Here is a 14,250-nt window from a genome sequence, read left to right as displayed (position 1 = left end):
CATGTATAGACTTACATTTTTACCTTTATTTGGTTTATATATACATTGTTTGAATATATATCTGGGACTGTATTCTAGCACTCCCCATTTCTTTCCTATGTTCCTCCCAAACATTGGCCAAATGTGGTAGAATGAGAAGAGAGAATAAAAATATATTAGATATAATATGAGATATAATCATATTCCAATTATTATTATTATTTTTTTTTGTTTTAAGCATTAGTAGAAGTGAAAGAATCAGAAAAGTGTTTAAACAGCATTACAAAATGTTTTTAACAGTTACACATCTCACATATATGTATTTCAACTGCAGAGTTTAACTGCAGCCATTTTTTAATGTCATACATGATGTCAATTTCCCCATAGAGATTTATTTTCTCTTCCTGTTCTGACACCTGTCACCTTGACAGGATGTAGGGGATCATCCTCATGAGAAAACAAACCGCATATAATCTTGACAGAGGTTCTAAACCTTCTTCACACTTCCAGAACATTCTGCCTACTGGGGACTTTTCCTTACTGCTTTTCTGGTCTGACACCCATCAAATAGGAAGTGGAGCGATATTTTTCTTACCCTATGTTCTGTCTGACAGAAGAAAACCACCAAATGGGAACACAGACAGTAGTAAAGGTCTGACATGGGAATAAATCTATCAATACTCTAGCAAAAAAAGCCCACAAAAAAACAAAAACACACATACACAAAAAACACAAGCTTTGGCTGCAGCTGGGCTTTAAACTGTTTTTGGAAAAGATAAATGTTGATGGCTCATGTCTTTTAGTAAAATGCTATGGAACATATCAGTGCTATACAGATTTAAACATTTAAAAAAGGCAGACAGAACCGTGCTACAAGTTTAATATATTATTATACAAATATGAAAACCATAGATTGAACATTGGAAAGGATTTTATTTGTTTTATTCAAGAGCGAGATCAGTGATAAAGTACAATTTTTGATTCACCAAAAAATGTATTTCAGAACCTTTATTTTAACTCACCGTGCCACAACTTCATTATCCACCTTGACTATGCAGTATGGGTCACTGGTCCCTGACCTTTGAGAGGAAGAAAAAAAAAAGATCAAATATTTAGTTACAATAGCTACATACTGTCCAGCTTAGTTACATTTTAACAATTCTTATCACTCAATTTAGTCATTGCTGAACTATTTGCTACATTGAGACAAATTTGCACAACAGAAACTCTGTACAGGCAGTCCCAAGGGTTACAAACAATATAGGTTCAATAGATGTTAAGTTGAATTTGTATGTAAATTGGAACAGATACATTTTCGAAGTGTAGCTCCAGCCAAAAATTATGTTTACGTTTTGGATAGCATAGGGAAGGGTTAAGGACACTGCATTCACTATATCTGGTCTACCACAGTGCACAGAATATGGAAATTCAATTATTTTAGTAAATATAAACTGCTAAATACCTTTTTTCATCAGCAGTATATAGAGGTTTTGTGACTTCTATCAGTGTCTATCAAAAGCTTGTAGGAGGAATTTTAATTTTGCTCTAGGAGGATGCAGAACCCCTGATCTCTGCTTGGACAGTGCTGATTGGCCCTGTGCTGACTACATGCACTCTCCCAAGAAAAATAAAACTCTCTAGCAATACACACCAAACTGAGCATGTGCAGAGTGACTCCACACAATATGCTTTATCAGTAAATAAGAGGGGGACACTGGAAGGGGATGATCAAAGAAGTCAGGATCAAACAGCATTTTTACAGAATGCAGAGGATTAACCCCTTAGGTTCCACAGTGAGTATAACAAGCATGCTTTACTGCATATACAGACTGATTTTATTGTTGTGGGTTTAGTAAAACTTTAACTGGCCATGCAGCAATGTGGGCTTGCTGACAGGTCCACCGGACAGTAGGTGGCAGAATGCGGTAAGCAGCAAGATGGCCACCCGGGGGTTTTGGGGACCAGCATGATGCCACGTTGCCTCCGTTCTTAAGTATGAGTCGCATGTCAGTCAGATGATTGTAACTCGGGGACTTCCTGTATTAGCAACCCTGAGTGCCCATAGAGATTAGATGACGGTTTTCTAAACTGGTCCTCTGCTGTGAGGAAGTTTCAGACAAAAGATCTTTGAGTAGAGAGCAATCATATGTCAGGTTAGAAAATTGCTGGATATTGTTTATGCCATTTAAATGGGTCACCCACAGCACATGAATTTTACTTCCCATGGCTTAGCCTAAAGCAGGCCATAGATGATACAATGTTCTTTCCTTCAACCACATAGTTAGTCTGGCTGAAAAAAGACAAAAGTCCATCCAGTTCAACCATGAAAAAAAAAAGTTATAATCCTACATCTACAGTTGATCCAGAGGAAGGCAACAAACCCAGCAAAGCATGATCCAATTTGCTCCTGCAGGGAAAAGGACGGAAAGAAAGATCACTCAATTCCTGCAATGCAATTGTGTTCTGCTGGTGAGGCGCCTTACCAGCTGTTAGAACACAATGCTCGCTGCTGGCAGCTATGGCCACCGGTAATAATTGCAATGTAAAAAAATCAGACAGGCTGGTTGTACTGAAGTCAATCCATGGATCAGTACAACCAGCCTACTCAAAAATGGATTGAATATTGGCCGGTCCCTGCAGTGCCGTCCAGGATCCCATATATCTATGGCCGGTTTAACTTTAAACACTTTTGTAACCTGATCATTTTAATTTATGGTCATCGTAAAGGACATTGTGAGAGAGTTGGATGGAACTTGCACACCTGGCTGTTCTAGTTTATGGATAGTTCTACAAAGTGCTGGCAAAGGTGTTGTGTTTGTAATGAAAAGTGGTTTGCCTTTTGAAAAAGAAAAAAGTGATTGACCGACCTCCGTCAGGCATCAACCTTCACGGCGGGCATTGTCATACAGACCTTCAAGGACTTATGCTGAGGGGCCACTGCCTTGGTCCCGTATAGCACCCTCCTGGCAATGCCTTAGTCAGATTTGAAAATGCACAGGGTTCCATCTGTGCAGGGTCCTGTGCCATAAGGCTGCATTACAGGCAAAACCTTGAGGATTCTTCTTATCCAGCGAGGCTCGGGTACCATCCATTTTGGCTCAAAGCTTTCCGGATGGATCTGATTAAAGTCCCTGATTCTCTAATGGAAACATCCTGGACTTTCAGGTGTACTCCTAGAGCAAATCAACATTTTCAGTGACCATCCACCTTACAAACACTGGCAAAAAAACTGAAGTACTTCATGTATCGGAGGGGTTATATAGAGGAGAACCTTCTCTCTGATTGGTGGGCCAGTGTCCATTCACCTATAGGTGGCCTATAACCCACATAGTCATGAATTGCCTGCTCTATGTCCCATGATGTACGATAAAGAAAAATATTTTTAGGTTTAGGGAGTCTCATTTTTAGCACTGCACAGTTATCTTTATATCTATTTGACTAGTTTTGCCACTACATGAAGTGAAAGGTGAGCTACTTCCGGGATCTGAGGCTACCGCTGCCTCCTCCTCCACTCCCCCATACTGTCACAGGCAATCCCGTTTGTTGGGTACATATTTCTCCTCATCCACTCCCATCCTGCCAGGTCCCGCTCAGAGCCACACTCCTGTCTAAATAATGTGTCTGGGTTTCAGGCGGACACATTCAGACAGATCAAAATATGCTGCCCCTGTATGACATCTGTGGAGCGACCTACTGACCCCAGGCCATCGAGCAACAATGCGACTGGTCAGTCTGCCCCTGCATGCACTATAGATAGAATTTTTAGCATAGGTTACCCAAGACCTGAAAATCATTTCAAGGATAAAAAGTTTGAAAAAGCCTGATTTAAAGCATATCAAAATTCAACAACAAACATTTCATATATTGCTTCTTACCAATCTTTTTTTCCTTTATTTTCAGCTGATGACCAGACCAGTAACACATTTCCTATGTTAACCACTTCCATACCGGTCATGATACAGTCATAAACACAGTGAGATCCTATAGCCACTCCTCAGCCACTTAACCACTTCCATACCGGGCACTTTTACCCCCTTCCTTCCCAGGCCATTTTTCAGGTTTCAGCGCTCTCACACTTTGAATGCCAATTGCGCGGTCATACAACATTGTACCCAAACTAAAATTTTATCATTTTCTTCACACAACTAGAGCTTTCTTTTGGTGGTATTTAATCACCACTGGGGTTTTTATTTTTTGCTAAATTAACAAAAAAGACCGAAAATTGTGAAAAAAAACCCATGTTTTTCTTGGTTTCTGTTATAAAAGTTTGCAAATAATTATTTGTTCTTTATAAATTTAGGCCGAGCTGTATTCTGCTACATTTCTTTGGTGAAAATAACCTAAATTAGGATGTATTTTTTAGTTTGTAGGAAAGTTATAGAGTTCACAAACTATGGTATAGATCTGAATATTGATCAATCCTGAAGTACTGACAGCCAATCTAATTTCTTGAGGTCCAAGAATGTCAGAACAGTACAGATATCCCCCAGATGACCCCTTTTTGCAAAGTAGACAGTCTGACGTACTTCATAAGAGGCATGGCGAGTTTTGTGAAGTTGTATTTTGTCAGAATTTTTCGGAAAATTAAAAAAAAATATTTTCACTATTTTTTTTTTACATACTGTCACCAGTGCAGTACAGCGTCATCATATAACTGGCTAGGTGGTGATCAGGGACAATGACTGGTGACAGTATGAAAAAAAAAAATTAAATTTTTTTAAATTTTTTAAAGATTTTTTTTATATTTCACTATGACCAAAGTAGTACAATGTTACCATAGTAACATTGTACTACTTTGGGGAAGTGATCAGTATTTTATTTTTTTTTTTTTTACACAATTTGCTTATAGCAAAGAATTACTTTGCTAGAAGCAAGCATTTACCCGAATGACATTGATTAATTCAGTGTTTTGTTTTTTTTTGTGCTTAGCTGTGATTTGGCCACGGCTAATCACATGACACAGCTGGGCTGACACTGTAATTAATATAATAAAAAAACATCTAATTATCTTTTTCCTAATCACTATACAGCTGTCACATGACCCAGCTCTTTCCTAGCCTGTCTGCAGGGAAACTTAAGCAGGAGGAGCTTCTAGTCCTCTGCTGCTGGTCCCATCTTTATTTTTTTGGTAGTAACATGGTGTGGGTGGATTTCCCAAAATGCCCTCACACTCCTTACATAGTTAGTCTGGCTGAAAAAAGACAAAAGTCCATCCAGTTCAACCACAGAAAAAAGTTATAATCATATACCCACAGCTGATCCAGAGGAAGGCAAAAAAACCCAGCAAAGCACAATCCAATTTGCTCCGCCTGGGAAAAAAAATTCCTTTCTGATCCCCCGAGAGGCAATCGGATATTTACTGGATCAGTGTGTGAGGATTCCTGGAAGAGTGTGAACAGGAACCATAGGAAGCAATGTTTTTCATGGTTCAAACCGCATCCAATCTGCATATGTGTGAACCTGCACTTATGGAAACAAAGCACTGCCTGTGTGACCAAAACCTTAACTCAACAGTTGTTAGGATGGAAGGCAGATTGCAAACTGAGCGTTTGCTCCCTCTAGTGGCTAAATTACACATCTCTGTATTAAAAAAAAACATATGGAACAAGAAGCATTTAAAATGTTGAGGTCAGAAAATAAATTAATATAAACTAGTAAAAGTGTACACATTAATTGATTTGGTGGAATTTGGTAATTTTAGTGGTATAAATGACTTTGTTTTGTTAATATGTCAGTATGGTGTGGATTGACAGTATGGCATGTATGACCTAAAGCACAGTACTCACAGAAAAGTAATGTGGGGTAGGTAACATACTGTGTTTAGATTCAAGCAGTGTGAAGAATGCCACAGGCTGTTATTAATCAATATCCCTAGGTTTCCCTATGATATGAAGGTCTGCCTGCTTACTCATCACATCCCTGTCAATTCTGGCCCAGTTCTCTGGCATGTGAAATGGTGTAGGCGGGGCTACCTCTAACTTATGCTTTCTTGGTTTTGACTTCACTAGAACTATAATATACTGAACTCAATATATGTGCTTATTAAAATTACCTGTTCTTTCCCTTTAATATAGTAAAAGAGTTGAAGTGAGGTCTGAATCCATAGTTCCTCATTCATTAATCTCTAGTGTGGTTCTAAATATCAGTTCAAGAATAGCAAGCAAAGTAACTTCTACTAGGGTATGCAACCAAACTATGCCAAATCTGGAAGAGTAATATTGGCAAGGTATAAAGCATCACAACTAAATCATTGTATTTTGGGGGGGTTGATTAGCAGGATCAGAGTAGGGTACACTCAACTGCACAGTTTTATTTAATATAAAAGAAAAAGTAAACTCTAGTAAAGGGGAATAGGACCTATACCCAGTTCCCCACAGTCTTCTCTTCATCTATTCAGGTTCAAAACACATCTCTTGCAATCATTTTGTCAATTTACATTTAAAAATAACATTTGCAAGTTTATATCTTTTAGCATGACTATGAAAGTTTTTAGTAAAATATATGTTTTTTAATGTTACTGGAACCCAGGGAAAATATTCAAATGATAAATACTGGCTTTTATTGGGTAAAATATACATTATGTGTACTTGGTACATTTTGTCTTAATGTTAGTGAAAATGTATCATCAGGGCTGCATATGGGTTTATTTATAGTACAACCTTAAAGCGGAACTCCACCCAAAAGGGGAAGCTCGGCTTGTCTGTCTCCTTCCCCCTCCACTCCCACATTTAGCACTTTTTCTGGGGGGAGCAGGTACCTGATTTTGACAGCTACCCGCTCTTTTTTCCGGGTCAGATCGCCGCAGTGTTCTGAGCTGGAAGTTCAGCCTCCTCCTAATTCCCACAGCCTTCTGGGACACTTCAAAGCTCCCAGAAGACTGCGGCCCATTCACAATGCGCAGCATGCTTCACGCATGTGCAGTAGGAAGCCACAAGGCTTCACTTCCAGTTTTCCTTACTGAAGATGCTGGCACCAGCACCCGAAGCCGATTGAAGAATCTGCTCGGATGATGACATTGCTTGACCCTTGTACAAGTAGATGCCTTTATATTAAAAGTCAGCAGCTACAGTATTTGTAGCTGCTGGCTTTTAATTTTTGTGGGCGAGCCTTGAGCTTTTCTTTAAAGAGACTGTCTCCATAAACCATTAAAGGAGAAGTAGGGCCAAAGCTCTTGTGGACTCCTATCGACCACTGGAGTGCACTTCGTTCTGCACTCATGACCCATTTTCAGCCAACAACAGACTAAAGTACATTGTCAGCTGACATCACTGAGCTGGTCCAGGACCCTGAGAGATCCGGAATTTAAAGTCAGGATTCATCCAGATGCCTGACCGGTAGCTGGCTCAGCCTTTTAGCATGCCACTGAAAGCCTGAGCCATCCACCCCCACTCCCTGCACAGCCCAGCGCTCTCTGCTCACTGAAGACCGAGAACTGAATGAGTGGTTTTTGCTGCATCCCCCTAGGGTAGTAGGTATGTTTGATTTTCACATTTCCAGACTTCTCTTTTAGCAGTTTCTCAGTGATCACAATATACAGGGATATGTATAATTCCAGAATAACTTCAACTTGATATGATGCAGGATTTATAGTTGACGCGATGTGTGCAAATTGCCCAGACCCTGAAGCAGCAAAGTCACTCCAAACAATAATATTTTCACCACCTGGCTTCACAGTTGGTATGAGGTACTTCTCCGAAAATGTTGTTTGTATCAAACATGTCTACTATTATGATATTTATGGCCAAACAAATCCCCCTTTGATTTATCAGTCCATAGCACATTGTTGCAGAAGGCCGGGTTTGCTTACATGTTCAATGGCAAACCATAGTCTTGTTCTAATGTTCTTTTTGGACAACAAAGGATTTTTCTGGTGCATTTCCTGTGCAGGTTAATTGGTAAAATTTCATTCTGATTGAAGAGGCATGCGTTTTGACATCAATTACCATTTAATGGTCAACTCTTTGGCTGAACTTGCTGGCCAGCCAGTTCTAAAACCCTAGGGATGTTTATTTAATAAAACTGGAGTGTGCAAAATCTGGTGCAGCTCTGCATAGAAACCAATCAGCTTCCAGGATTTACTGTCAAAGCTTAATTAAATAAGCTGAAGTTAGAAGCGGAATGGCTACCACACTCAGCTGCACCAGAGATTTTGCACTGTCCAGTTTTAGTAAATAATCCCCTACATATCGGAGGTTCAACCAGCTACTCTCTAAGAAGGTTCCAGTCACTGAGACATAATCAAGAACACCCAATCCTAATGCTAATGGATTTGAAGTATTGATAAATGTAGGAATGTACTTAGTTTTTCCATGTGAGAAATCTGCATTTTCACCTATTTAGATTATGAGAATTAACACACCATGTAAATTTTAAGTGTCACTTGTTCAGTTGCATCACCCTTAACTGTAGACACTGTTTAAATGTAGATGTAATGTTTGGCATTTCATTTATAATAAAAAAGTCAACAATTTATATAGGTTGTTTTGACATGATTGTACACAAGCCATTGTGTTGTTGTGTGCCAGAAACAAAATCCTGCAGGTCATGTTTTGCTATTCAAATAAATTCATACTAGTTTTTCTTTAAACAGCAAGCAACATGTCTTAAAGCCCAACTCAGGGCAAGAACTTTGGTTTCCTCAAACCTCCCCTCTATCCCATCCCCACAGCCCCCCCCCCCCCCCCATCCTTACTTGGTAAAAATAATTATACCCACCTAAATGCACTGTACAGTTCTTCTCTGTTTCCATATCCAGTGAGAAGGACCTCTAACCCAGCACTGTGATGGTGTTCCAAGACCACCAGTCCCCTGCTATTGCTTGTCATGACATCAGTCCTACTCTTTCTCCTGAGGGGATCCACCACTGACCACCCAAGTCTACACATCATGCTGACAGTAATGTGGACACCCGAAGAAAAAGTAAACTGAAGGGAAGACTTGGGCTGGCAGTCACATGGCCATTGCCTCAGGTAAATAAAAAAAAAGGGCATTTATTTATTTTACTAAAGCAATCAATTAAAGGGTGGTGGTAGGAAGGCTTTAATGTGTGTGGTCTACTGTGAATGACCTTCTTTTAAAAATAATCAATCCCAATGTGTTTTAAAACAGAATTTGCTCTAATGCTAGATCTACAGTAGATACATATTTGACCTTTGCCACAAATCAGTTTTTTCCTCCTTGTATTCCACTCATCATGTCACTGCTGAGCAGTTATGAAAAATGTATCATTGTCCTACAGAAATAAGTTGCAACGTGTGATGATTTGCTATGTGATAAATTCTCCCCACACTGCGCTGTGCATGGTTGACTTTCTGCTGCACAAAATGTTAATTTATCATCAGTCAATCAATCACATTCTCAGAAGCATCCTGCTATCATTCAAAGATCCTGAAGAGATGATGTGTTTATTAACACACTTGACAACCATGTGCCCAAAGAAAGAGCTCCATATTTTTCATATTTAGTATTACCTGGCTGGTGATAGCACATAAACATACAGTAGACAATTACATTCTGTAGAAGTGTATCTGTCCTTCAGATGTTATTAATGTATTATTAAACCAAATTTCACCTGGAAAAAAAAAATAAAAGTCAGCAGCTACAAAAACTGTAGCTGCTGACTTAAAATATAGTCACTTACCTGTCCTTCAGTCCAGCGGTGTCCTCACCACTGCTGGTTTCACCGGCTGTATTCTCTCCCTGGTGCCGGCATCTTCAGTGTGGGCACCCGTCTGTGACAGCTTGAGGCTTCATAGCTGGGTGCCCACTGCGCATGCATGAGAAGCGCTGCACTTTGTGAATGGCCCCGTAGTCTTCTGGGACCTGTCACGTGTCCCACAAGACTAGGCGATCGCAGCAGAAGTGGGAGCGGGTACCTGTCAAATTCGGGTACCCGCTCCCCAAAGGTGCCAATCTTTAATGGGGAGCGGGGGACAAACAAAGGCTTAAAGCGGAACTTTCCCTTTTGGGTGGAGCTCCGCTGTAAATAAAATTGTAGCCTGGAGTTCATTAAAACAGAGTTGAGGACAAGTAGGTGACCAATACTCATAGAAAGCACAGCATTTCTGTACAGTGTCTTGCATAGGCAACAAAATTATACATTATGTCTGTCAGTTATTTGCTGTATAGGAAATAATGAGGTTGCATTTTGTAGTAAAGGCTGATAGGGATTTAACCACTTGAACTCCGAAAGATTTACAACTCTTCATGACCAGGCCATTTTATGTTATACAGCGCTGCGTTATTTTAACCTCTTCACACTGGCTGAATGGAAACGTGTGGCCTTCGGGCCTAGACGCCGAGCGGCCGCACATATCCATTCTATTAAAAAAAACATATGTGCTGAGAGGGCGCGCTCTCAGCACACATGTCCAGTACTCACGGAAAGGTCCCGATCTCCTCTTTCAATCGGGACCTTTCCCGATCATGTGACCGCCGTGACGGCGTGTCACAGTGGTTACATGACCCTAAACCCCACCCTGCCTCCTGGCTTCTGAAACCCTTAAAGGGCCAGGAGGCGCCAAGAGGTTACCTGACAACTGCACGGTCATGTAAAGCTGTACATGAATGAAATTTATATAATTTTTTTCCCACAAATAGAGCTTTGTTTTTGGGGTATTTGATCACCTCTGGTTTTTTTATTTTTTGAGCCATAAATGAAAAAAAAACAAAATAAACAAAACAATATTTTTTACTTTCTGCTATAAAAAATATCCAGTAAAAAAATTTAAAATCAAATTTCTTCATAAATTTAAGCCAAAATGTATTCTGCTGCATATTTTTGGTAAAAACAAATCCAAACAAGCGTGTATATATGTGATTTTGCACAAAACGTCCGCCCTGCAGCAGAAAATCTGCTTTGGCTAATTTCACACCTATGCAGGTTGTTTGAGCCGTTTCTACATTGGATTTTGCATTGCGATTTGGTATCTGCATTTTTAGCGTGTTTTTTTTCTTGTTGCTAGGCAGATTTAAAATGCAAACTGCATCAAAATGCGGCAAAAACGCACTACATGCTTTTCTGCAGAATTTCCATTGAAAACTCAACTTTTTGTGTTCAGAAAAGTCCCTGACCCTTTCCAAAAAACGCACCGGGTGAAAACGTGGACATGTGAACATGTCCCATAGGAAATCATCTTAAATGGACTGTACTGCGTTTCTGCAAAATGCTGCGGAAAACGCTTAGGTGTGAACCTAGGGATAGGGTGTACTGAAAGCGGTTAAAAGCCCCAAAGCCCACCAACCAAAATTACCAGCTCTTGAAATAACATGCTACCTGCAGTAGCCACTCATAAGAGTGAACATTATGTAATCACAAACAAAATGAACATGGAATTTTCTTTTCAGTCTTCACAAAATGTGTTAAATCATCTGAATCTGTGCCTGTCTCTACACCTCCTCTGCCTCCCACCAGCTATCATCAGCTGTTTTTTTAATTAGGATTTCTAATTAAATAATGAGTGCTGATGAAGACAAGGAGAGAGAGAGTGGGTGCGTGAGGAAAGAAAGGGAGGATCCATCTGGATATAAAAAAAATGCATAGTTTTGGCATGCAGATCATTCTGTTAGCAGTACCCTGCAGGGAGGGTCTGTCTGGGGGAATTAAAATAGTTTTTAAATAAGCATTCTATTGGATAAATGTTCATACAAAGAAGACAGATATCAAAGTGCATCCTACATGTCTACTATCTTGTTGCTGTTTTGTCTTCTTGGACTATTTTTCTATCACAGTCTGCTGGCAGTGCATGAAAAAAAACCTACATACCAAGATAGGCACAGAGGTTCTCTTGCATAATATATTTGGCTAGTAAAGATAACTTTGTAATATTAGCATTATTGGTGTAACAAGGTTTTAATTGAGTGATAAAGTAGAAAGTGTGTTACTCTATAGATAAACGGAATGTGCCTTTATACAGTATGAATGTCCCAAGGCATACGCAATTTTTGCCTACAAACATTCTTAGATTAGGGACACTGGGTATGCTTGAAAAAACAATAAGAGCTCTGGTGTTATTCCCAGAACACCAGGTTACTGGCAAAAGGAAACACTTTAGCATGGCCTGGTGTACACAAGCAAGATCATGATGACAAACAAAAGTCTTGAGCTCGTTATGCTTGAATAGAAAATACAGTTGTGGCCAAAATTATTCAACCCCCACTGAAATTGAGTGTTTTGGCCAGTTTGACATTGCTTTTGATCATTCAGTCATCTTGCTTACATTTACATTAAAGAGGCACTTGTAGGTCAGACAAATATAACATAACAGTTATAATGAAATAACCACAAATGTCTTTTCTGTGCTCACAGCATTATCAGTTTTATTCAACCCCCAAGTGACATTCAATCTTAGTACTTAGTACAGCATCCTTTTACAGTTATAACAGCTTTTAAACGTGAAGCATAGCTTGACACAAGTGTCTTGCAGCGATCTACGGGTATCTTCGCCCATTCTTCATGGGCAAAGGCCTCCAGTTCAGTCACATTCTTAGGCTTGCGCACTGCAACTGCTTTCTTTAAGTCCCACCAGAGGTTCTCAATCGGATTTAAGTCTGGTGACTGCGATGGCCACTCCAAAATGTTCCAGCCTTTCCTCTGCAACCATGCTCTAGTGGACTTGGAGGTATGCTTGGGATCATTGTCCTGTTGAAAGGTCCAACGTCTCCCAAGCCTCAGGTGTGTGACGGACTGCATCACGTTTCCATCCAATATCTCCTGGTACTGAAGAGAATTCATGGTACCTTGCACACGCTGAAGCTTCCCTGTACCTGCAGAAGCAAAACAGCCCCAAAGCATGATTGACCCTCCACCATGCTTCACAGTAGGCAAGGTGTTCTTTTCATCATAGGCCTTGTTCTTCCTCCTCCAAACATAGCGTTGATCCATGGGCCCAAACAGTTCTAATTTTGTTTCATCAGTCCACAGAACACTATCCCACAACTTTTGTGGTTTGTCCACATGGCTTTTGGCATACTGCAGTCGACTCTTCTTATTCTTTGGAGACAGCAAGGGGGTACGCCTGGGAGTTCTGGCACGGAGGCCTTCATTACGCAGTGTGCGTCTTATTGTCTGGGCTGAAACTTCTGTACCCACATCTGACAAATCTTTTCTCAGTTCCTCAGCAGTCACACGGGGACTTCTCTCCACTCTACGCTTCAGGTAGCGCACAGCAGTCGAAGTCAGCATCTTCTTTCTGCCACGACCAGGTAGCGTTTCAACAGTGCCCTTTGCCTTGAATTTGCGAATGATGCTTCCTAAGGTGTCTCTTGGTATGTTTAACATCTTTGCAATCTTCTTATAGCCATTGCCCTTCCTGTGAAGAGAAATCACCTCTTCTCTTGTCTTCCTGGACCATTCTCTTGCCTTCACCATGTTTGTAACCACACCAGTAAATGTCTAGAAGGAGCTGAGTATCACAGTCATTTTAAAGCTGCCTAATTGGTGCTTATTATGCTTGATTGCTGCTCGGTGACATCCACAGGTGTTTTCAATACCTGATGGAAAGCACCTGTATGAACCTCTGTTCTTCAGAGTGGTAGTCTTTAAGGGGTTGAATAATTGTGGCAATGAAGAAACCACATAAGAACCATTTACTACTGTATTACATAAACAATTGATGTCATTTTAGTTGCATTTGGGTAGTTACAACGTCCTTGTAGGATTTGATTCTGAATACAATTCCAAATGTACACTATAGTCCCTAAACCCCTTTACAGCATTGGGGGTTGAATAATTTTGGCCACAACTGTACCTTAAAAAGGAGTACATCTGTTGCTGAAAGGGATGAATGCTCCATTCTGTACCTCTCATTTCTATTCAAGCAAAAGCTGATAGCTGTATTAATGCACTTCCAACAAAAACCACTGAGTACAGTCTGTGATATTTGTTATGCTCATTAACAATTACATTTTCAGAACAAGCTTTTAGGGTGTTTTCTTATTCTCAATCCAAGCAGTACTTCTTGTATGGAGAAGAAGGAATACCCCAAAAAACTTCAGAACATTTAAAAGGTTACTGCAAACCAAAAGTATCGAACAGTAGTTTTTTTCTCAAACAAAAACTGTTAACATCACTACTACTAATGGAAACAACCAGATATTCATGTAATGGACATCTCAGTACCAAGAGCATGCTCATAAACACGGATAGGTGAGACTTGTGTCTACCTATAAACAAGAGATACCTGTGCTCAAATCCCAACAACTAGTGCATGCATTTATCCATCAGGTGCTAAAGGGGTGTAACCACATATTAACACTAGAAATTCCGAAGGA

The 14,250-nt window shown here is 40.0% G+C and overlaps 1 protein-coding gene across 2 annotated transcripts in view; it reads right to left on the bottom strand.

Annotated features, from left to right (window-relative positions):
- The window catches only part of RASAL1 (RAS protein activator like 1), a 126,620-nt gene that overhangs the window by 79,998 nt on the left and 32,372 nt on the right, over positions 1 to 14,250 (bottom strand). For both annotated transcript variants that reach the window (XM_089655420.1, XM_089655421.1), the window contains exon 2: positions 1,002 to 1,058. In XM_089655420.1, the coding sequence (XP_089511546.1) occupies positions 1,002 to 1,058 (57 nt within the window). The remainder of the gene's footprint in view (positions 1 to 1,001; positions 1,059 to 14,250) is intronic.

The sequence above is a fragment of the Staurois parvus genome, unplaced genomic scaffold (assembly GCF_062004578.1).
Source record: "Staurois parvus isolate SC_StPar_1 unplaced genomic scaffold, SC_StPar_1.0 ptg000840l, whole genome shotgun sequence".
NCBI lineage: Eukaryota > Metazoa > Chordata > Amphibia > Anura > Ranidae > Staurois > Staurois parvus.
This window is presented reverse-complemented; position numbering and strand designations above follow the sequence as displayed.